The 25,268-nt window shown below is 42.2% G+C and overlaps 1 protein-coding gene across 1 annotated transcript; it reads right to left on the bottom strand.

Annotated features, from left to right (window-relative positions):
• Positions 1 to 2,339: 2,339 nt before the first annotated feature.
• Positions 2,340 to 24,576, bottom strand: si:ch211-159i8.4 (matrix-remodeling-associated protein 5). Its single transcript, XM_041944611.1, has 16 exons — positions 24,490 to 24,576; positions 23,868 to 24,004; positions 19,497 to 19,626; positions 18,074 to 18,312; positions 17,548 to 17,699; positions 13,560 to 16,682; positions 13,097 to 13,359; positions 11,453 to 11,711; positions 11,127 to 11,327; positions 10,361 to 10,876; positions 10,034 to 10,205; positions 6,680 to 6,946; positions 6,424 to 6,550; positions 6,002 to 6,082; positions 3,982 to 5,128; positions 2,340 to 2,893 (listed from the first exon to the last, which is right to left on the bottom strand). Exons 1-16 carry the CDS (start codon positions 24,574 to 24,576, stop codon positions 2,340 to 2,342), a joined length of 7,455 nt encoding a protein of 2,484 aa, XP_041800545.1.
• Positions 24,577 to 25,268: the final 692 nt, after the last annotated feature.

Here is a 25,268-nt window from a genome sequence, read left to right as displayed (position 1 = left end):
ATACAGAATGCACTTGTACACACACACACACACACACACACACACACACACTCCCTGTCTGTTGATATTAGACTGAAATGCAGACAGAAATACCAAACACTTGTCCTGTTTCCCCTCTCTAAGTCTCTAAATCAATGTGTCTCTTACACACACACACACATACAGTAACACAGTCAGACACATATACACAGGCGCACACTCACTGTGTTTAACAATCCCTCACACACAGACACAATCTCTTCCTCACAGACGTACACTCTGTCTCTCAAAGAGACACACATAATCTCTTTCTCACACACACACACACACACACACACTCGCGCTGCGTCGAACAATCCCAGCGCTTGTGTCTGACAAAGCTCCCTTCTTCCTCAGTCAAAGGCCTGGTTGTCTGGAAGCAAGTCTCAGTGGGACATTCACATTCTGGTGAACACAAACCAACAGTGAAATATAGCATGCATTTACATATACAGTAGCCACACACATTTAGATGCATGCATAACAGTGTCCTGGTTTCACACCTTCATCTGTGGTTGTGGTACTCATCATCGTCCTTTGACTAGAACTCATTGGAAATGTTTGTTTTTTTTTAATTTGGGATCTCCTCAGCTGGTGTACGCCACCTGATCAACTGAGCAGTCAGCAGCTGCCAATCAAGCTTCAAGAGGAGTCTGAATGGTAAACGTAAAAAAAGTTAATATATGTGGCAATCAATGTGCTGTAGGCCGTCCATGGATTAAAAAAAAAAAAAACTCTCTTGTATTGCACCAACCATGTCATCGCATTGCTAACAAGTAGGGGAGCATCCTCTAAGTATGTAGCAGAACATCACCAATAGTGTGTTCATTGAGCGACCCAGACTGGTGCACACAGCAGTCAGAGGCAGACTTTACTTGCATGCACTTTTGATTATTAATGGGAATGAAAATAAGCTCAACATGTAAGTAAGTTTCTTACACACAAGGCCTGGTCACAACAGGAAGTGGCAGAGCAGGTTGGTGAACCACTGTAGATGGTGAGCTAACTGCTAACACGCTAGCCAGCCAGGCTAGTCACAGTGGCTCTCGAAGTTTCTCTCCATTTTCTCTTTTGTTTACCGTTGTTTAATAAAAAAGTTTTCAGAGCTAGCAAGTTTGTTAGTGGTTTGTCAGTTCATCAGCTTAGCTCGGTCGCTAACGGGACAAATGCATTTAAAAGAAGTGTTTCTATCATTGATCCATGTCTCATAATGTTTCTGTTTTGGAAGGTGACTATGAGCAAATCTACTCATCACAGCAATTTTATCGCAATTAATTGATTTGATCGGGAAATGTTATCATTTTAAATGCTGGTGTGACCAGACCAGACCAAAGCTGCTTAATATAAGGGATTTATAAAAATGTTATTAATTTATTCTTGCTGCATTCACATTGCAAAAATGAGTCAACTGGCAAAAAACAACAATATATACCTTTATGTTTTATTTTTTACTTATAAATTATACACTTACATAGAGTATTTTTTGTCATGTGCACCTTTTTGTATTAGTGCCTCTCAGCTGTTGATAGCTACTGTAAACTCACATCATAGCTATGGGTCATTACTTGCCCACCATTATGAAAATGATTAAATGATTGATACAGTCATTGATTTGCTGATACGCTCTGCAGACCAGCAATAGGCTGTATTTGTATTCTCATAGAAAAGACTCACTGCTCACCAAGTTCATAGAATATGGCACTTTATTATCGCACCAGCAGACCAGATGATGATAGACCCACCAGTGAGAATTCTGACTCTCCACTACTCATTACTGCTTGTTTTTGGTGTTTGATGAAGTGTTTATTTTGTGATGTGAGCAATTCAATATTTGCCATGTACAGCTGAGATCACTGTAAATTGTAATTGTACCAACACATAGACAATAATAGTGATCATATAAAGGGTAAACATTACATTTAGATCCATCACAAGAGAGGAGTCTTAAGTTATTTCAGTTGCAAAACGGCATCATGTTATAACGAAATTGTACTGTAAGGCAAAATTAATGTTGTATGAGGAAGGTTAAATTACAAAGCAAGGTAAGGCCAGAAAGGCAAGGCTTTGATAAGGGAAGAAATGCATTTCGAGAAGTGAAAAATGCATTTTTAAGTCCAAAATGTAACATTTGCAACATAAAACAAAATACTACAGTCAAACGTGAGCGTTAACTGGGAAGTCCTTGTTTGAAACTTCATTGTTCAGTGGAAACTGCTTTGAAAGGTATCTCAGGCCAATAGTCAGGCAGCTTCAGGCAGATTCTGAAAGAAAAATCTTCATCCAGTCTTAACTCTGCCAATATAATCATTATGGCTCTTCACTCAGACCACTTGTAGGTAAGTAGATTTAAAGTCTGTTCCGAGTGCATTTTTAGCATTGCATTTGTAAATGCCAGAGTTCATGAGTACGGGGTTCTGTATGACCAGACTGCCGTCCTCTGTCATGTGAATCCCTCCCTGCACCGTGAACCGGTTATGTGGAACCAGCGTTGTGCGTCCAGGCAATGTCCATGAAATATCCGGCTTGGGAATACCAGCTGCTACACAACTTAGCGTCACTGGTGATCCCCGGTTGACTCTTGTAATTGAGGACATCGTACTGGTGATGCGTGGGGGGAAAACCATCACTGCAACTGGGTAGGATAGTGTTGAAGAGCCAAAAGAGTTGGAGGCTTTACAGGAGTATGTTCCTTTGTCAAAGGTGGCAACATGCTTGAGGTGGAGGGTCCCATTTGCAAGGAAAGATACCCGGCTAATGGTTTGAGGTTTGTCCAAAACAAGACCATTAGGGAGGGTCCATGTGATTGATGGCTGCGGCCAGCCATCCACACTGCAGGGCAAGTTGAGATTGAGGCCGTAAGTGATCTTCATCCCACCTGGAAAAGTAAAATAATAGCAGTAAGTAGATTATATGTAAAAATGATGGATGAAATGATGATCTGATGAAAACAAAATACATTGAGGCAATATGGCCAGAGTTTTCAGTTCAATTACACTCTGGTTTACTTTGCCTCTTGGTTTGATTAATTTAGGCAGATAAGAAAACAGAACTCATGTGGACCAAAGCCCCTGCACCAAGGCCCTGTAGCATTCCAGACTTTTGAGGTAAATTTGTCTTGTAGCCATGTTTGCATTGCGTGCTGGGATGCAGGGGAGTAAAAACAACAGTTGCTAGCAGCTAGCCAGAAAATGCATCAAGGTCAGGAAGTTGTTAAGGACCCCCTTAAAGCCAGGCATTATAAAAACCGTCAGTTGATTAAAAAAGCGTGATGCAGGCTTGAGACTTGATATAAAAACTCCAATCATAAAGACTAATGCTCCTATATGATTCTGTGGTTTATAAGTGAAGTGTGTGAACTGCACTGCAGACAGACGGATAGTTCTGTGTTATATACGCTTATCTCCTCTATGAAATGTTTGTGTCCTCACTGCGCTGCATTATTACAACTTCTGGTGGTCATGGGTCACATCTCTAGCTCACGTCCAGGTGCTGTCTTTTCCTCTTCCTCTCTGTGCAGTTCTCATGCACTAGCTTCATGTTGTTGACTGTGTGGTTGCAGTGGCTGCTTTAACATACTGTATGCTGGTGTTTGTTGTCTCCTGTACTTTAAAAATGTTCTCAAATTACTTGTAAAATGTTTAAAACTATGAGACATAAGTTAGCCTGGCCATTCAAATTAATACAAAAAAACAGGAAAAACATGCATGATTTTACATGATGTCATTATATAGATTAGATTGACTTTCTCTGAGCATCCCCAGCTGTGACTGACCTCCACTATCCCTGGCTTCATTCATATTTGGGCGGATAAGACCCACCTCTGGACCTTCATGCTCTTAAGTGAGTAGAGTCAATCTTCTCACGTGACTTACAGTGCTGCACTTTGATTCATTAGAATGTTTTCTGTGTGGAAAGAATCCAAACCAAAGGAAAACAACAAGTTTACCAGATGAAAAAACATACCTGTAGATCCCCTGATCACTGGCTTTCTTCCCGCCTCCAGAGAATAACGTTTCTCGGCTTGTCCTGCTACATTTTTTGCAAGGCACCGGTACACTCCCTTATCACTTGCAACTGGTTGCGATATCTGTAGAGTTCCATTACCCAGATGATGTGTGAAGCGTTGGAGTCTGACGCCAGGTGTTAACATTGTTCCGTTGGGTAGAATCCATGCAAACTCCGGGTTGGGTTTTCCACGAGCGGGGCACTCCAGGCTTAATGCCCCGCCATCTTGCTTTATTGGTAAGATTTCAATATTGGGAACGGCAAAACTTGGTTTCTCAGCTAATGATGCCACGTCTAATTCAACCAAAAGTGAGGCTTCACCCAGGTTGTTTTTAGCCAGACACATGTACCTCCCTTCATCTGTTTTCCTCACCCCTCTCAGCTCCAAGCTCCCATTCCGATGGACTTGGAAGCGACCGCCTAGGTAGGGTGTTGGGAGGGAGTGACCATAAGGCGTAACCCACCAGACTCTTGGTTCGGGTTTCCCTTCCACTCTGCAATCCAGGAGTGCTGTCTGGTAGGAAACTGCCAAGACCTTTGTGGTGCTCTTTCCTTTCATACCATTGAGAGAGGGTTCCTGTGGTTCAGCCTCAAGATTCATGTTTTTAACATCGTCGCCAGCAGAATTGCGTGCCACACACGCATATTTCCCTTCATCAGCTAGTCTGACTTTTTTCACCAATAACACCCCGTCATCCATGATCTGAAATTTGTCTGAGGATATTGATATCACATCATTTCTTGGTGAGATCCACGTGATTTTTGGTGTAGGTTCACCTGTGGCCTGGCAACTCAACTTAACTGATTCTCCTAATTTTACCGTTAGCAGTGACTGTGATTTTAATCTAATTTTTGGAGCATTCGGTCCCACTTTGACGCTCACTTTTCTTTCATCCTTGCCCAGTTTGTTCTTGGCATAACAAGTGTAGTCACCCTCATCTTTTTTGCCCATTTGCTGGAGAAGTAACGTTCCATTGCCAAAAATAACATAGCGGCGGTTGCGTAGTCCACTGTCATCCGACTGAAGGGCGTTGTTGATCAATGTTCCATCGGGGAGACTCCAGGAAACTTCTGGATCAGGGAGGCCTGTTGCAACACAATCGACCTAAAAGTAAAGAAAGGAGGGAGAATGAGTTGATTAGGTTGAATCAGAATATAGGCTTATTTCTGAATGAAGATCTCACTGTTTAGGGTTTTTTTTTAATTGTTAAAGTCAAGTCAAGTAATGACATTGTCTGTAGTGCTGAAAGGTTTTTTTGGTGTACGAAAGTTACACTTTATATTAAGAATTAAAACAATTGGCCGAATCTGTTGTAAAGCTGTATGTCTTGTTTATTGTGTATTCATTTTATTTTAATGGCTATGTGTCATTTGAAAGGGGTCGCTCTTTGCACCTAGATTAATAGCAGTTCCACTCTAGAGAGCATTTTAGCATCTTTCAGCTCATTGTTTTGGTACCTTTGCTGCTTTGGTTCACTCTCACTGTCCTCATCTACCCTGTTTCAGTTAAAAGGCCTGCACACTACCTGCCCAGCTCCAAACAGCAGACAGACAAAGTTAGCAACTAGCTGGTCAGCATAGTGGAGCGTTTAGCTGCTAAAGAGCCAGGTATTTCCCTGAGGACTTGGTTGAGACCAAAACAGAGCTAAAAGAATTTAACTTACATCCATAGGTGGACAGAAACTCTAAATGATTTAATTGTTTTCTACCTGCTGGATGTGTGAATAGGCACCTGCTCATCACTACTTCTGCTATATAAACTTAACAAGGTGCTGCTCCCAAGTGGCTAAAAAGTCAACCCCTGATGCTTTTAGGAAATGAGACCTAAATGTCTTATAAGATCAAATGCACACGAATAAAATCATAAAATACAGAAAAAAATAATAAAATGTATGAACAAAACTGAAGTGATGTAGTGAAGTCCTTACAACATCAGACCCGGTCCTACTTTAAATAAACTGTAGCTACCCATAGCTACCTGGAAGTTTTCTCCAAAGGTGACCCTGGTCTGTGGAGTCCTCACATGTTCGATTCTGGGAGGGGTCATTAACACCTCTACCTGATAGAGCAAATACATACAAAAATATGAGCACATCCATGAAATACTTTTAATGTGAGAAGTTGCAGTGAAAGCTTGGAAAATACAGAGACTGATTAGACTATTACAGCTTTTGCCAGCCCATGTATGAAAATTAAAATCCTGTTCTTAACTGTGAGGATAGACCACTTCTTTGATTCTTACATGAAGACATGTCTTTACAACAGTGTCTTTGATACTCATTAACAAAACAGAGATTCTTAATGAACAAGTGTTCTCGGCCAGAAATTAAATGAAGATTAATGGAACAGAGTTGGCAGAAAAATTAACCTGCCAGAAGTCATTTTCTGTCCTGTTCATACCTGGAAGAGCTCCATGTCCTCCCCATTGGGCCGCTGAAAGACACACAGATAATTTCCACCATCTAGCTCTGTTAGCTGAAGTATCCTCAGAGTCCCATTACGGAAGACTTTAATTGGTCTCTCTGGACTGCAAGCAGATGGAGGACATGGTTGAGATTAAAGCAGTCAGTAGAGTTTAATGGAAAGTAAAACCTTTTAACATATTAATAATTTGGTCAGTATTATACTGATTCATGAATTCATGAAAGTCAGCTACCTGTATCGATGTTCCATGATGGTCTTGGTGGGCAGCTGCCAGATTGTCCCTCTTGTGGATCCGGTCGACTCTGGACAGTGCAGGTAGACGGCAGAGCCATACATAGCCGAGACAGAGTGTTGGCGGGATGGAACACCATGGCGGTGGGCTGGAGGGATGGGGAGGGGAGCAGGAGGCTGGCGTGGGAAGGAGGGGGAATCTGCCCTCACCTCCAGCAGGACGGTTCTTTTTGCAATGCCCACAGCATTAGTGGCTAAACACTCGTACCTGTGGAAGGATTGACAGCAGCCCGGTGACTTCTTCTGGTGACTTGTCAAATGGTACACAGCTGACTTTAAATGCAGTACACAACACATCTACTGCTGCATGCCATCCAAAGGCAGAAGATGAAGATCTACAGTCGGTAGGTCCCACTTCCAAGTGAGGACGACATGCTAGCAGCTTTCTGAGGCTGATGCGAATGCCATAAGGTATTTGGTGTCACACCGTGGTGAGGTTTGTCTCTTCCTGGGTTTTTTTTTTGTCTTGTCATTTCCTGTTTTATTTTGAAAGACTAAATCTCCTCTCGTTTCAGAGCACTTGCTCTTCCTCATGTGTCACCAGTTCGTCTGATTACCTATTGTCTCCACCTGTTTCATATTACCCTCCATGTGCTTAAATAGTCTGTGTCTCCCTTGTCTTATGCCAGAGTGTCTTTGTCCGATGATCGAGTCACCCGAGCCTGTCCTTGTCCTTGCTAGAGTTAATTGCGCGGAAGCCTTTGATCCTCTAACAAATGTTTTTTTTGTTTGTTTGTTTTTAACTTGTATAATCTAGTTTTTGCCTTTTGGTAATAGTTTTTGTTCATAGCCGTGTTGTTTTCCTCCATAAGGAGTGACTTTTGGTTTGTCATTTAAAGTTTCTAATGTATCTTAGAGCCTCCATTTTCCAGGAGCGAGTTTCTTTTGTTATTTTCCTCCAGTCTGAGCGTTTTTTGTTACTAATTTCTATAGTTCAGTTTACCTCCCTTCGGAGTGAATTTTGTTTTCTTTACCTTTTCGAGGCTGTTTGTTGCATTAATCCCTTTCCTCCTTCCGGAGTGATTTTCTGTTTAGTTCTGTTCTCTTTTCTCAGTGACTTTTTTTTACTCAAGGTTTTTGCTCTCTCCCCTTGGAGAGTTGAAGTTCCCATAGAATAATTTCATAGCCTGCTTATTTGTCACTCTGCTCTGAGGTCATTGGTGTTTGTGATAACTAAAGTCTGCTTTCTGATAAATCTCTGAGTCCTGTCTTGAGTCCCAGCCTGACATTTGGTCAAAGGCCAACATAATTGACTAATTTAAATTTTGACTGGATGATGGCACTAGATTAAAAATCAGGATAAATAAAGTTTATGACAAACAATCCCGTGGGGGACATGAATGTTTGTGCCAAATTATCTACCATCTATCCAATAGATGTTATTTTACTCGATAACTTAAAATCTTCACCTGCTGCTGGCACTAGAAAAGTAATGGAAATCAATAAGATCCATCTGCAGGAGACCTTAATAATCCTGAAAATGTATTCAATTGTTAAGACATTTAATTCAAAATCATACATGTCAGCCTCATGGTGTTGCTAGAAGAAAACCTAAGGGATCACCAAAGTGTGTATGATTCATCCTCTGGGCACCATGAATGGCATCCCATCCAATAGCTGTTCAAATATTTCAGTCTGGAAAAAGTAGTGGACTAAAAGACCAACCAACCTACACTGCCATCCCTAGAGCCATCAGCAGGTTTGCTAAAAATAAAACTAATATCAATGAAAGTTGATGTTATAGGTAGCTGGTTAGCCAGGATCATTTGCAATGTTCATTTTAACTTTTATCAGACAGCAGTGTAGCATTGGAGTGTGTGCTGCCATGAAGGCATCAGTTCCTGCAGACAGACAAGACACATTTATGTATCCACAAATGTTTCTTGATTTATACAACCTCCACTGACCTGAATTGATACATTTAAATTCAGTCTTTAAAAAAATACATACTAAAAAAACCCCACACACCTAAACTAAATTTTTCTGACATAAAGCTTCAGAGGGAAATCAAAAGATTGAGAGAATTATTTCTCTATCTTAAGAGGTGAAAAAAAGATTCTGATTTAACAAGGGAGGCCAACTAAAACAAGAACCATGTCTCATGATACAGTAATTATATTAAACCAGACATTTAACCCTGTGTACTGACAGAAACAATGAATCATATGAAAACAGGCTAAAAAAGGGGTGTCCAAACTGCGCCCGTCAGCCAACTGTGGCCAGCAGTCCATTTTTAATTGGCCCGCAAGAAATTGTATAAATAGAATAAAATATGGCCAGCACCTGGAACTTTTGAGTGTATTGCACTTCTTAGTTTTAACACCAGGGGGACTGTGGGGACTACTGTTGAACAAAGCGGCTGCCCCACCAAAAAAGGACAATCACAGAACAAATTTACCCCAGGTTACCAAACATGGCAGCGCCAAGGTAGAAGGCTGAAGGCAGCATCACTGCTTCCACTGAGTGCAATGCCGTTCCCACTTTAGCCCACTTTAGTTCAAAATATATTCCACAGTATCCGTGTGTTAATAAGCATGTATGCACATAAGTAGTATGCAGGTACGCGCAACAAATATCAATAATGCTGCATCAGTTCTGTCACTACTCCGCTTTTGCGCGTTTATGCGTGTTTCTTATTAATACACGCGTTATATGCGTGTTTCTTGTTAATACGCAGAGTACATAGCGCTGATTTTGCGCACACACTGCGCAAAATCAGCTTATCTCAACTGAGGCAGATTCGATCGCTCCTGGATCAAAGTGACATTTGTCCAGATTTTTGGCCCGAGTGACATCGGATCAGCACCGCAGCTGGATGATCAGCACCGTGCTGATTAAATACCCAGCACAGCTGATCCTCACCAGAATAACTGACTAAAATTATATGCACTCCTGTGTTTAAGTCCAGTTCAGTCTGTTGTTTCTAGCAAAGGTTAAATGACAAGCTTGAAATGTACCCATCCCATTTTCCCCTTTATTGATCTTTCTCTGTACTGTGGGGGATCACCATCTGAGGCTGCTGTTCTGAGAATGAGCTGCCAGCCCTTTTTCTGAATAAATCACTAAAAATCCTTTTATGGAAAGCTGTGATGAAGGCAGTTTTTTCTGCAATCATACTGAACAATATAGCATATTTGACCAACTTTGAATTGATTTTCCTGACTTTATTACACTGAAGGTGAGGCTATACCTCACCTCCAAAAAATGGCCCAGCCCCTCCTGTATTTTTCTGTATGTGGCCCTCAGTGAAAAGAGTTTGGACACCCCTGGGCTAAAACAAATGCAAATATCATACCTCCCAGCATCAGATGGAGAAACGTTCTTCACATACAGCGTCCCGTTGGGGAAGACAAACAGCCTGCGCCCAAGGAACTGTGACGGCTTTACATGGACGCCTGCCGGGAGTGTCCACTTCAGAGTGGGCACTGGTTCACCCTTCACAGAGCAGTGGATATACACACTCCTGCCTGGTTAAATGCAGTTTTATTAGTTTAGATTTCTTACTGTGACATTGCAAGCATTTGATTGTCTTCGTCTACCAGCCATATCAAAAGGAAAACTTTCTGATATGGGATGTTTGGGGATGTTTCATGTGTGAATGACTTTGATTTCTGTACTATACCTGGCTGAATGGTCACAGTATCCATTCCTTCACTGATGCTTGGAGGCAGAGCTGCCACATGGAGGTGATAAGTAATTGTATCAGCACCAGCTGCATTGCTTGCAATACATTTGTAGTCCCCTTTGCTGGAGAAATTGGGAGAGTGAATCTGCAGGGTTCCATTCTGAAGCAGAGACACTGGAGAAAGGAGAGTGTGAACGGTCCCGACTTCACGAACAAACGACCTGTCTGGAAGAATCCAGGAAATTTGGGCAGATGGTTTTCCTGAAGCGAAGCAGTCAAGAGTCACACTTTTGCCTAAGTAGACTGCTATCTCTGTGGATGTGGGTGGCTGGATCTTGGGTGCCTCAGTCTGGACTGCTAAGGTGATGACCATGCGATCTGATCCAAACCTGTTCTGGGCCGTGCAGAGGTACTGGCCTCTGTCCTGAAGCTGAATGTTTTTAATGACAAAAGTTCCATTTTTTAAGACTTCAAAACGGAGACCATGCTTAGTGTTGGCTGGGATGGTGGCACCTGAAAAAGGAAAACAAAAGACAAGAAGACAAAGAGGAGGAAGAGTTTTAAATTCTGAATCATGATTCTCAGAACTGAGTACGCCACATTCGACAGTTTCTGTATCTGGCATCTCCAATTGTTATACAATTGTAAAAATAGACTGAATAGGCTGATCTGACATGGGGGCAATGAGATGAATGAGGCTGTGTTAATTTTCCATTTTCCTTTTGCCCTTAAATCTCTTATTTTGAATCTCTCTCTACCCTACCTGTGGAGACTTTGGTCCAGGCGATGCTGGGTTCAGGAGTCCCTGTTGCTTTGCAGTGCAGGAACACATCACTCTCCGCCAGCACCGACACACTAGCTTTGGTTTCCGTAGTGATACGGGGTTTCACACCACCGCTTTCGGCTCCAAACACCCACGGGAAAGGAGGTGCAGCTGTGGGCCGCCGAGAGCTAATTCGTCCTGCTACAAAGATACATTCAAACAAGAGGAGATAGTTTAATTATTACTGATTAAAATATTCAATTCAATTATACTGCTATTTTCCATTATAAACACCTAGCCTGTATCTTTTTCAGTCATGTACCTACCTCCAACAGGCCATCTGCTGCCATACAGAACCCCAGGGGTGGTGGGGTGGTAAGGTCGAGGGGTTGGGATGAAACCAGAGAATGATGATGACGAGGGTTTAGCAGGCTTCGGCGGCTGGAGGGTGTAAGTGTAAGAAGCAGTGGGTGCTAGTGGTTTGGGGGTGTGGGGTCTATGTGGAAATGGGTTGGGATTGTGGTAGCTAGTGTGAGGTTTGGGTGTCACCATCCTCCCTAGCTGAGCGATGCGATCGAGCTGTGCCTGGAAAAATCCAAATCGAACAATCAATTTGATGGTATTGACCAATTTACTTGGAATTAAATCCATCTCTATGAGCTGATTCAACGTAATTGTCAGCATTGTGTTGCTACCAAAGCCCGACTAAAATAAATTTTTTGTTAGTATAAAACACGACATCCAGCAAATAGGGTCATTTTTAGCCACTTGATTATTGTAGGACCAATATTATCTCTGCTTTTAGCTCTTTTTTGATCTTCACCAACTTCTGAGAAAACTTTAGCATTGAGCATGCAGCAAATTGAACAGATCGTGTTTGATGGGAGAAGCTAATGCTGAAAACTTGATCTCAACCTTAGTAAGTGTAAAATCAAAACAATGAGCTAAAGCTTCATGCAGCTATTCTCCACCCCCTGCTCCAATTGCAAAACAATAGGTGATCATGCCTTTGCTGTTTAAGCCCCAACCCTCGGAAATCATCTTCCTCCATCTATGGGATTTGCTGAACTGTTTCAAGCGGCTTCTTTATCTTTATCTGCAAGTCTTGTCATAGTTCTCCACTTGTCGCTTGTTTTTTGTTGTTTTGATGTCTGCTGTCTCTCATTGTTTTGTGTTTTATATTGTAATGTATTTTACCTTATTTGCTTACTCATTTTTATCTTTTCATGTGTGTGAAGCACTTTGCAACAGTGCGTTTTAAAAAGTGGCATATAAATAAAGCTTTACTTACGTACTTACTAAAAACATTCATGACAGCCGTGTTCTATTTCAGTGTACCAGCGAGCCAGCATGCAAAAGAGATGGGCCTTTAACTAGTAAAAATAAATAAAGCTCAGCCATTCTTAATGCTATTAGTTTCACCAATGTTTTTTCTTGCTTATTTGCAAGAAAACACTGAGTTAAAATAATGTAAGCCAAATTCATTTACTTTTCAGCCTATAGTGAATTGATCCACTTTTTATCGTGTGTGTACTTAAAGCTATAGTGTGTAGGATTTAGGGGGATCTGTTGGCAGACACAGAATATCATTTTCATAATTGGGTTTTATTGTGTAAAATCACCCGAATTTTTGTGTTTTCATTATCTTAGACTGGGCTCCTTATATCAACAGAGGCAGCACTGCCATGTTTCTACAGCAGCCCAGAATGGACAAATCAAACTGCTCCAGAGAGGGTCTTTTGCATTGTTTGTTTTTCCAGTAGCCACCATAGGTTCTCCAAAGGTAACGTCTTCAGTTGGTTGCAGTCTACAACCTCACGGCTAAACGCCACTAAATCCTACACACCATACCTTTAATTTTACTATTCTACTATATGATTTTTGCATGTTCTTAAAACACTTAAAAGCATTTAGATACACAATTAGATTCATCACATTTGGCACACCCACAAAGCCATCAGTCATCACACCTGTCTGTATCTGTTCCTCAGCCTTGATAGAAAGAGGTGATCTCTGGTTTGGGTCCTGCCATCCACATGATGAGTTTGAGGATGATGTGACAGGTGGGGATTAGAGAGTTTGAATCTGGAGTTCGCTGCTGCTCCAGAAATTGTAGGTGTGGGCTTCACTGTTTCAGCTGTGATCTCTGGTCGGTTGGTTACAACCTGGTTTTGAGCCCAGGGGTGGGGGAAAGGCCAAGGTCGGTGTGTGGGCACAGGGTGTGGCCCAGGACCTAGGAGCAGAGAATACTTGGTCAACTATGTGCATCCATGCATTCAAACCAAGCACCAAGTCAACAAAATATTGCCTTGAGTTCATTTGTTAGTCAAGTCAATATAACAGTCTTGTTCTCTGTTCTTAACTCTTACGCATCCGATCAATCACATTTGGTCATTTCAGAACAGGAAATCATTACACAGCAGCTTTATTTACCATGCCTTGGATGAGGAAATGTCCTGTGATGTGGCCAGGAGGGGGAGACTGGGAGATGATGGTGATGATGATGGTGTGAAGGCCAGCGGGAGGTCGGGGGAACTCTGGGAGCCTGGGAATGCCGGTTTGGGTTCACTTCATCTTGTCTTCCTGTATTTCTGTCTCGGTTTGTGTGTGTCATCCTGGAGGAAGTAGTTTGCCCTCCTCCCTGTTTGTTCTGATGAAGCCATGGGTGAACTGGTTCCATTATTGGGAAACTGTGGACCTCTGGATCCACTTTTGGCTTCCTTACCCCTTCATCCTCTTTCTGTGTGACTTCTTCTCTTGCTCTGCCTCTGGTTGAGTTTGAGGTAAGGACTTTGGGAGATGAAGTTCTTGCTTGGGTTGGTGTATTTTGTTGTACTGAAGGCTGGGTGTTAGGTCTTGGTCTATTTAGTGTCGTTAATCGGATGTTATCCTGCATGTTGTTGCTCTGTGTAACCCATTCCTTTTTTGATTTTTCTGTGCCTTTCTCACTCACTTCTGCATCTATTTCATCCTTTTCTTGTCCTTTCATTACCTCCCTCTCACTCTCTCCTGCTAGATTTTTATAGTCTCTGCCCGTCTCTTCAGTTTGTTCACTTATCTGAACCCCCTGCCCATCAGAATTGTTTATGTTTGCATTGACTTTTATTGTCCTTTCAGTTGGATGAGGGGCACTATCTAGCTTTGAGCTGACAGTTGTTTTTGGTTTGGGTAACTCATATCTATCTGGAGAGCTACTGTCATGGGTACGTTTTTCTCCAGCTGATGGGAATGTGGTAAGGCTACTGCCAAGATCATTGGCAGACGTTTCACTGCCTAAATCTTCCTTGACATCCAAACTATCACTATCCTTGTAATCATATTCTTCACTGTATTCGCCCTCATCTTCCTCTGTCTGATACTGAGCAGATAAGGTTTCATGGGATTTCACAGTGGTTGGAAGAGGTGATGTTGTAGTTGTAGTGAAGGTAGTAGTTGTAGTTGTGGTCATCGTTGTTGTTGGTGTGGTGGTTGTTGTTGGGGGAGCAGTTGTTTGCAGCTGTTTTGATGAAGGGTCCAAGGGGCGTACACGTGGACGGACTCTTCTCATTGGGGGTTTTCTATGTCTATAAGGCAATCTTCTCCTGTTTGACTGACCAGGAACGAGACTGTGGTTCCTTCTCCCCTCTCCAGAGTGCTTATTTTCTGGCTGATCAACTGGCTGAGTTCCTAAAGCAGGACGATCTACAACAGCTTTTGTTTCTTCCATGGTTCCACCAACGTGGTGTGGGATTGAATCTGTACTTCTGGGAGGAGGTGTTTGCAAAATCTGAGGCAGACTTTCCAATGTTTCAGCTTTTGCGTTATTTGATTTCTTATCTGTAGAAAAGCCCTCAGTCTTAATATCAGAAAGGGTAGAAGTAGGGGGTAAACTGTTAGGGGTAGTAGCAGTTATACTGGCAGTTGTAGTAGTAAGTTGGGACATACTTGTTTGGACAGTTACAGTGCTGGGCTCTGGTAGTGACTGCTCTGTGGGCAGAGCAACACTTGGTTTGGCCTTAGCTTTAGCCAATATCTCTGCCCAACGATCTGGATCTAATTCCTTAACAGATTTATTGGGTTTTCTCTTTGAATCTTTAATTCGTATCCTTTTTGAAAACCCATTAGGGTTTCTTTGCTTTTTTTCTACTTTCTTAGGGAACTGCGTCGCAAAAGGACGTATAATTTCCTGGTAATCTCCCCCTGAACCCTCTCCTTCCTCCCTGCCAATTGGCAAGATCTGCTGCTCTCTCTCCGTCTGTACTTTGGACCTATCAGAGGCCTTTTCTTCTGTGACTTCCACCATGTGTGACAACATATCAACTCCATACAGATTTGAGGTCAAGCAGCTGTATTCCCCTGCGTCTTCTTGTGTCAACCTCCTTACCACCAATGTCCCATTTTCCATGACTTGTGCTCGTCTAGTCTGTTGTGTGGCGAGAAGAATTTGGTTTTTGGGTAGGTACCACATAGTTTGACTCGGCTGGACTGAGGTCACCTCACAGTGGAGAGAAAAAGAGCGCCCCTTTTCAACTACAATTTTCTGACCATTAAAAGCAGTAGGGCCGAGTGTTCTTTCTTTTATGGTGAGCCTCAAAGACATCAAGTCCACACCAGCTTTGGTTCTGACCATACAGTGATAAAGGCCTGAGTCAGACAGTGTGGCATTTAAAATCACAAGTTCTCCTTTTTCAGAAATTTCAATTTTATCAGTTGCATCTTCCACAATGGATAAATCCGGAAGCACCCATTCCACTTTCACCTCTGGATTTGAAGTGACAACACTGCACTCCAAGTGAACCTTTGAACCATCAAGCGCAGTCTGAACCCGCCCTGCTGTCCCTCTGCGAATTAGAGCCCAGGACGTGGTGAGGTCATTGTCGTCTTCCTGCCCTCTGTGGCTGTTGATGCTCTTGGTAATTACGGTAGTGAAATCCATTACTAATTTCTTGGTAGTTGTCTGCTGTCTGTTGAGCCTCAAAGTGACTCTGGGTTGAAGCAGCCACGAGGGTTCTGCTACCAAATACCCTTTTAACTCAGTGAAATATGGTGAATTTTCATTTATGGCTTGGGCATATTGATAGGTGACCCTGCTTGCATTCCCTTTCTGTTGACCTCTCTCCAAGATAGCTGGGCTTTCATAGTAATATGCAACCAACTGCCACAGATTTTGCAGTGTCTCTCGATCAATCTCACACTCAAGGACAGTCACCAATGAAACGTTGACAGACAACTCCCCAGGTGAAAGTGGATTCACTGTCCAAGTCATGGGTGAACTGTCTCCAGGGTGGCGCACGTCACATGCCACATGAGCACTGTTTCCGTGGCTGTCAGAGAGAACGAACGTGAGATGGCCTAAAGCCGTTTCAAAGTCACGGGTGTACGGGAGGTCAGGCTCTACTTCAGATTCAGCCCACACAGGATTGTCCCACTGTTTGAGAGGGGAGCGAAGAGCTGGCCGTTCACAGGTGAGCTTGTCTGGAGTCAGTCCAAGTAAAAAAGTCCCATTCAGTGGTTGAGGAGAGGAGCACTGGGGGCAAGTTTCACTGGCACCACGTTCCTTCTTGCACTTTATTATGCCTTGAAGAAAGACAGGGATAGAAGAGGAGAGGGAGAGTTAAAAAGGGAAGAGGACAACAAACATTAGAGGGAAAGATGAAGGAGCAAGTTAAAAAATGAGGCAGTGAGAGATGGAGGTAAAGATAGAGTAAGGGAAAACAGAAAAGGAAAAAGGAATGAATTAAGACGGGAGACAGGAAAGGAAGGGGAATAGGTGCAAAACATGAATAGGTATTAAACACGAATCTAGAATTATAGAGGTTTGGGAAAATGCAAATCCAGTATTTTATCTTTACATGACTATAAGTTCAGTGAAGGTTCGTGCATCGGTTCATACAATTCTGGTGGTCATAGTCCCTTATTTTCAGATAGTGATGTATTGCCAACTGTTCTCTTGATACAAACAGCTAGCATATGGGACTGGTTAGAGGTGTTTGTGAAAACTTAACAAAGTATGGACAAATGAGACAAGCACATGTGTCATGAGAAATACTGAATGAGAAGGAAGGATGATGAAAAAGTAAAAATGTAATCAATTTTCATGAAAACAAAGTGATGGAGGTCGCTCTTGGTGATGAACCTGAAGAGACTTGTCACTTGAATCAGTAGCTCTGTTTCTGCTTTGTGGAGCTCTGCAGAGTGTTAGTTTCTTTTAGGTCATTGTTTTGGTTGAAGTGACCAATTTTTGATTTTGTAAAATCAATGAATGCAACTTTACATTTTACAGTGTCTCTCCACAAGCCTTTACATAGTCGTTAACTCGTACGTTGTCCAGGTTAGATACAATATTTTGGCACCACAGAAGTGAAGACGTAAAGAATAGTGTCAAATTTCAGAAATTACTAATGAGAAAATAAGACTGAAGTATTCATTCATGTGTCCATACCTTCATGAGTGGAGCTCCATTCCACCAACCAGTTTAGCTGACAGTCACAGGTCCAGGGATTACCATGCAGAGAGAGGAGCTCCAGCCTGGAAGCTGACTTCAGGGCTGCGGCAGGGAGCTGCTCCAACAGATTGTCTGACAGGTGTAAGTGTCTGAGACAAAACAGCGTTTCGTTTCCTTCACTTATTGGTTTGCAAGGTGAATATCCTTAAATGCATTGTAATGCATTGCAAGCAAGTGAAACAAACATACTGTAGTACCTATAAAGTATGAGGTACAGGCATAGAAGTTTTATAACTCTCTTTTGGGGTATCTGTGTGTCTTTAAACTGGAGGAAACTCTCAAGTCATACTGGTTTCAAATCTACCCTTCACACTCTTGCCAAGAAGCTCTATATTTACCTCCTATTAAACAAATATAAGTATATGCTTCAAAAGTACAGTTTTTATGTCCTAAAGATAACCTGACCCAATCAATTTAAGGGAAAAAATGACTGAGAAATATCCACTTTGTTTTAATTCCTTACTTGAGCCCAGAGGTCCAAAAGCTTCCCAGTAGTGACACGGTTATGAAGGTGTGAGGGTGGATCTCTTTGAGGAGGTTCCCCTCCAGCTGTAGGAGCTTCAGGGAGGTCAGGCCTGAGAAGGAGTATGGCTCTATGAAGTCGATGAGGTTGTGGTCCAGATGGAGACGGATCAAACCAACAAGGCCTTCAAACAGACCTGCGTTCACCGATGTTAGTTTGTTGTAACTCAACTTCAAGATCTAGAAAAAAGAATTAGTGTTACGTTGACATTTATTGAAGTTCCTATGACTAAAGAGTACTAGACATGTCACACATGTGTCCGCAACCTGACTGATGTGAGCCCACATTCAGCATCCTTTTAGTTCTGGTTAAGTCCACCTCCTGACAAAAATATTGTCAATTTAACTTGCTTGATGCTTTAAACTTTCTTCAGCTACTTGTAAACAGGAAACAGTTAGGTAAGGGGCTAATAGTGGCTCTAGATGTGTAGAGCAGGAGAGGAGGCAACACTTTCTAAGTGGGCTTAGCAGCATAAACAACCATTTTACATAACACATAGTAATTGATTGATTCAGCCTGGATTTAGTTTTATATTGTGTTACCAAGCTTGTAATAATTTGAAAGTGCACTGTGTGAAACTTTCAAAGTTATTCTTAACCTTTATGAGTTGACAGTAAAAAATAAGGCCACAACTGAAAAGAGCATCCCATCCTCATTATTTGAGATTTTGGGACACGTGCTGAGTCATGGACTCAACCCAACCCAGGGTTCAGTACTTTATAAGTTTTTATACACATCATCTTTACATATCTATATCTATATATATATATATTTGTTATGTCTTTTCCTACAGAGACATACACTGTGCAAACAAACATACAAAATAAATGTCACACTTGAAAGAGAGCAACATGGTTTGACTTAATGCAGAAGTGAACTTGGAAATGAAATTTAGTTTCCTCCTATGGCCTAGTCATGTTTGTTCATGTTCATGTTTTTACTATGACTTGCTCCAGCTATGATTTAGAGCCAGATATGGAGAAAGCAACAAATCCCTAAGGAAGGCATGAAACAGCATCAGCAACCATAAGTATTTAACCACTTTCACTTGATTGGATTTCTTGTTGGTCCTGAACAGAAAGGAGAGTAATAATGCACCATAATGAAGAATTAACTCTGATATTTCAGTACTGGGTGGTTCAGTGGTGCACAAAATGCAACAATGAACTGATTTCTCAGTCAGGAGAAAGAATTAACTTCAATTCACAATACTTGAAATGGCTCCAAGTTATTTTACCAACTTTACACATATAAACCAGTACGGAATGAGAAGCCTGTCTGATTTTAATGATATCTTTACAGTAGTATTAGTATTATTACACACACACACACACACACACACACACACACACACAAATTCTACCTGGAGTGATCTCAGGCTGTAAAACGCCCCAGGGTGCACAGTGCTAATGTCGTTGCCATGCAACATGAGCATTTCCAGTTGCCGTAGTGACCTGAATTCTGACCCCTCCACCTCCGTCAGGCTGTTGTAACTGTTTGAGAGAGAAAATAAACAGGGCCAGTTACTGAGATGAAAGAGGAGGTCATTTGGAGGGTCAGGGGGATAGGAAACTAAAATTAGTTGGCAGTCGGTGCTTGCATGTGTGTCTGGGCAATATGAGCTTTCAGGGGAGGGGACAAGGAGAGCTGGAAAGAGGAGGAAAGAGGGATGACAGAGAGACCTCAGTCAACCTTTGACCTGTAATTATGTCCTCGTTCGTAAAACTTTGTCATGTCAAAGACAGATAAAACACACACACACACACAGACCAAGAATTACTGTACTGAATTTTTTCACAGCCTTCTCAGATTGCACCAATGTACAGTAGGCACTGGGACAGCCTACGTTTAGAAACTCAGTATAGACAGGAGTGTTTTATATTAGTTTTACCTAAAAGCAGCAGGGGTCTTTGCACATAAGACCCCCGGTACATACAAAATTCAGCAATCAAAATCCAAAGAACTACTGAAAAACCTCTCTTCAGATTTCAGCACATTACAACAGACATCTGTTAAAGAGTCAGACTGATTGCCAAGTACAGTATAGAACAGTAAATGCCAGACCCAAAGACATCACTCATGAAAGGAACAGAGCAGAGCGCGTTGTGTATTGGCAGCAGCCGACAGCGTTTGACAGATTTCAGTGTTTGAGAGTTAGTCAGGCCTTCTGACGCCAGGAATCAGCACAGTACTGTCTGACAAAGTCTACTCTCCTGTAGCGAGCTCCCAAACTGTAAAACATGCCACATTCCAGTGCAGCTATGTGGTTATCCCTACCCAATTGAACACATGTGGGAGATTCTGCATTTTTTTCCTCTGCCATCAATAAAACAGCCGGCTCACAATATATTATCTAGTGGCCACTTTCATCCAGAGTGTTTTTTCTTTACCATGATGCACATATTTTAAGTGTAGGGTCCCCCATAGGCAACTGAACTTCCATGGCTTTGCGCTCATAGTGGTGCTTCAGTATACAGGAGTTCCAAGCACAGGCAGCACATATTTCAAGACACGCTGAAGCTGAACGCTTGAGGGCCATGACATTAAAAGAAAGACACTTCCGATTGGTGTTTGTATGCCCCCATGCTGGCAACAGCCATGGCCGGATTGTTGTAAGTCAGTACATCTCATCTCTTGGCAAAAATATTCACTTGGACTCGAGGATTAACTGTTTTCAGCAGTGCACAATAACAAATAAACTAGACCATGCCATCAAATATTACATGCACTCCCATTGCAGCAGTTTTCATAACTTGTCACCCCTTGTGATTAGAGACCCCCTGGGGGCAAGTTGATTTGATTTCAGCTTTAATTATGGCAGACTTGTATGCGCTGTTTTCCATAACTCATAATAACTGCATTATGACAGAGCACATAGAGAAATAGCTAAACGCTTAGCCCCACTGTCACTATGCCAGGCTCTCTAAGTATGACAAACTGCTGGCTAGTAGATATCAACACCCATCTCCTCACATCCATAAATCCTTGTGTGCTGGAGTTGTTCCCTGTAGGTGGTCCATAGCATCCTCCACGCTTACTGAACAATTGGCAGTTGCAGTTGGACGCCTGCATTTATTAGAGCAGTTTCTGTTTGACTTCATACAGCGCTGCTCTAAACCCGGACTAAAGCAGAACAGGCCCCACAGTGTAAATAAAGCATTACAAACATGTCTGTGTGAACATATACCAACAGTTTTGCATTACATACTAAATCCTCTTGCTCTGCACCCCAGTTTACAGGGTGGTCCAGTGTTTTTGAATGTTAGCTCCCTAAAGGTTTGGTCCTCCTCCAAATGTCTGCCATGCTGAAGTGTCTTTGAGACGTTCCCGTCATCCCCATTAGAACAGACAGCGCCTTCTACCCCACGCAAAGAAGCAACCATCGGGAATCAATAGCGAATCAGAAAAAGAGTGTACAAAAGTGCAACATCAAACAGTCCTGTGCAGTGAAATTAAATTAGCATATGTGGTAAACTGACAGAACTGGTTCAGTTTTGCAATTGATTTGCTAAGCTTCACCAGCCCTTAGTTACTGTTGCTACGCCTGTCAGTCTGTCTGTTCTCACATGGCTCATACGCTGCTCACGGTGACGAAGCCGACAGATTCACCACTCAAATGCTTTGTTAGTTTTGAAATAAAAAATTTAGATCCTTCATTTCAGTCAGAGATGGATGCATCTTTCTCATTTCCAGCTGGTGTTTGCAAACTGAAATGACAGCTGTCACTGGCAGCTGTGTGGAGCCAGCTAAATAATGTTCAACTCCATAAATCGGTTCAAAATACTATCTTTGACTGACTTTTTATTTCTGGCTGATGATTTTTAAATCAGTGAATATTGAATATGCACTTGATACTACATATGTAAAATTCAGAGAAGACAAAGAAACAGCATTATTGTTGTATTACAGGATTGGGCTAGTTAGTCAAGTAAAGATAAAAGTTCAGGACAGAGCTGCTAATGTTTCTCTGCAGTCTCATATAGTAACAGCCAGGACTGGCTCCCACACAGCGAGGAAATATTACACTATGGATGCCAATGTCTTTATCCTCAGCCCACAAAATAATGTTGTATGAAATGTTCCTTTTTTTAGGAACCGACACTGGGTTAGGCCACTACTGTAGATGGTAAGTTAGTTAAACAGATAGATGATAATGTTTACAGCTATGAAGAGCGTTCCTCACACTTTTGCTTTTGTGTTTTTGGTTTTGGACAGGCTAAAAAAAAGGACCATCCTCCACACTTTTCATATATGGATTAAAACTCTTCCTACTAATCCATGCACACTTTTTCAACATGTGGAGAAATCCAATGTTTGATGGGCCTGCTGCACCTAGTTATGTTTGCTGTCTAGCAAGTGGTCAAAAGCAAAGAAAAGAAAAGAAAAAAGAAAAGAAAAGAAGAGAAAAGAAAAGATAAAAAAGAATAGAAAAGAATCATGGAATCAGCATGTCACTTATTGTTGCTGCCATGTGGAAATCATGTAATGTCCACTTTTGTAAACTTTGGATTGTTATGTTGTGCATCTGCAATGATATAATACACTCCATGTGTCTGTTAATGTGTGCTGAATGTGTTTTTGGTGTTGCAACCCTGCAATATGTCGTTCCAATGGTTGAAGACAGATTCATAAAACAAAGCCCAGAATGCTTTATAGCCGTTGGAATCTATTACTTTTTTCAGTGTAGCCTGGAGTGGGTGGTGTAATCTTATTAAAATATAACACTTGCGGTTGCCAAAGCCTTCCTAAAGTAGCCACTTAGTCCCTGGTGTGATGCTGGCTATATAAACACCGTATATTCATTTTGTTTTGGTTTAAGACCAAGAATATCTGGAATGCGGTAATAGCTCCCACAGTGGTGTTCCCACAGCACAGGGGCACACACACAGACAGTTTACCTGCTGTGGACTGTAGCTCAGCCTCAGCATTGGAGCTTTGGTGACCATTCACCTCCTGAAATGCTCCAACACATCACAACATTACATCCAGTAGTGAAGAGCTGGAGAGCTGCTCTAGGCACGAATGTAATGCACCTGAAATTCAGAGACAGCTCTTCCCACCTAATGCAAACAATCGTGCAGCTCTGGCTGCTGTTGCCGAGTAGTTTGCCAGTGTTTGAGTGAATTATTAGACAAGATTATTTGTTTTATATAAAACAGTGACTGGGCTATTTCTCTGCAGTGCTGGAGGGCAGTGACTTCCCACATGGAAGTCATTAGGAGATTTATCTCCTCCGCAGTCAGTGCAGCACCACATGCTGGTGCTAAGCCCTTATCTTCTGGGTTTGAAGCAGATGTTGCCAAATTAAATCCACCATGGGCTACGTGTTGATTATCTCACTGATGAGACTGCCGTCTTTGGCGTGCAACTGGCTTCTTTTGTTCCAAAGGAAGCTTGACATATGATAAACCGATGGCAAGCAGCAATATGTTTTTATGATCCCAACCCCTGAGGCAAGAGAGTAATTTCTCTGGATCCATAAAACCATAAAAGTGATCTCTATAGAACAGTCGAGATCTCGGAGAGCAAAAAGCATTTACCTCAGCATTTCCGTTTGTGAGCCACGAGAGGCGGTGATGATCATTTGTTCGCTAAAAAAACACTCTGACGAATCACCTACACCACATTCCACAGTATTTCCTGCCGACTGTTTAGTTTTCTTCCCCTCGGGCTGCCATTGATAGCAATGTCTCACTGCTTCTGTGTGCTTGTGTGTTTATGCATTGAATCTTACCCAAGGTTGAGCCTCTCTGTGTCTTTAGGAAAGGTTTTTGGTATGATGGCGAGGTGTCTGAACGTACAGTGGACCTCTTTAACGCCCGGACAGCTACAGCTCCGAGGGCAGGATTGGATGGCATGTACGGGGGAGATCTGCAGGAAGTAAGGGCAAGAAGGAAAAGAAGAAATGGTACAAAAGAAAATAAATAAGATGGAGAAGGTTGGGATTAAAAAAAGAGGGGGCACAGATAGGACAAACAAGGGAGGGTGTCATACAGGAGGTATGAGAAAGCAGTGAGGAGAGGCAAATTTAGAAATTCAGAAAAGATGAGATAAGAGAAAGAGAAGCAAACAGATGAGTTCAGACCTGCGTAGGCACTGACAGTTTGGAAAGAAATCAATTCTCAGTGGAGTAAATAGACTTGAGGCTTGTATAAATCAGACCAGGTGTATTAACATTGGACACTCCTGTGCCTAATGCCATCAAGCACTTTTTATGAATATGATTTATCCATCTGAGAGCCTAAAACACCGACAGGCTGCCTTTTTTTTTTTGGAGAGTGTCAAGCTGTAAGTTACTTCAATCAGTCAAGCAGCCACTGGACTTCTATAAGAGAGCTTCTGCGAGGAAGATTTACCGCTGGCCATAGCAGGGATGTGAAGAGCAGGGGAAACCACGCTGCAGCCAGCCTGCAGAGGATGTTGGCACACCACCACAGCGCCATGACTGGATGGCTGCGTGACCGCTCACGTCATTAATCCACCTGCAGGAAGGGATGAGGTGATTTAGGTGCACAGATTTACGTCAACCAAAAGTAAACATTCATAACAGAACATGAATGAGATTTACCACGGGGCTGTAAAGAGAGGATTGTGTAGTGTAGTGATACTGCTGTTGCTGCATGTGCACAGTAAATGATGATGATAGAGGAAGTGACCCACTGACGACCTGTGCGAGGTGTACTGCACTATACTTTTCCCTTATTGCATTATGGGATGAACTGCAGCCCTTTGCGACCCGAAACATGACAAGCAGTTTATAGAACGGATGGATGGGGCAATATGAAGGATTGTACTGTGGTTGCTGTCTGAGGCATGTTCATATACAGACTCACTTGGGAGAGTGTGCGTCCTTATCACAGTCAAACTTGAAGGCAAACGAATTGAACACATGAATACAGTGTTATAGCTAGTTGTTTTCATGTTTGGTGATATTTGTTTTCCTCTCTTCCCATTGCTATTTAGCAAGTAAACATCTTTAGCTCGATAACTTAATTATTCTTCTAAAAATAAGCTACTTTCACAAACCAAGGGCCCTAAAAGTATACACAGAGCTCTTGCGCATGGACACACTCCATGAATATGTACACACACACACACACACACACACACACACACACACACATGCATCCATGCA

The sequence above is a fragment of the Chelmon rostratus genome, chromosome 9 (assembly GCF_017976325.1).
Source record: "Chelmon rostratus isolate fCheRos1 chromosome 9, fCheRos1.pri, whole genome shotgun sequence".
Lineage (NCBI taxonomy): Eukaryota > Metazoa > Chordata > Actinopteri > Chaetodontiformes > Chaetodontidae > Chelmon > Chelmon rostratus.
Note: the sequence above shows the minus strand (reverse complement) of the source record. Positions and strands in the feature narration are given on the sequence as shown.

What these genes read in the sequence shown, in the direction of transcription:
- si:ch211-159i8.4 (XM_041944611.1), bottom strand. Translation starts at nt 24,576, where the DNA reads ATGGCGCTGTGGTGGTGTGCCAACATCCTCTGCAGGCTGGCTGCAGCG. An exon ending in CATCCCTGCTATGGCCAGCG is followed by an intron (nt 24,005 to 24,489) that starts GTAAATCTTCCT and finishes TACTTCCTGCAG; the next exon opens with ATCTCCCCCGTACATGCCAT. An exon ending in TTTTGGACCTCTGGGCTCAA is followed by an intron (nt 17,700 to 18,073) that starts GTAAGGAATTAA and finishes GTTTTGTCTCAG; the next exon opens with ACACTTACACCTGTCAGACA.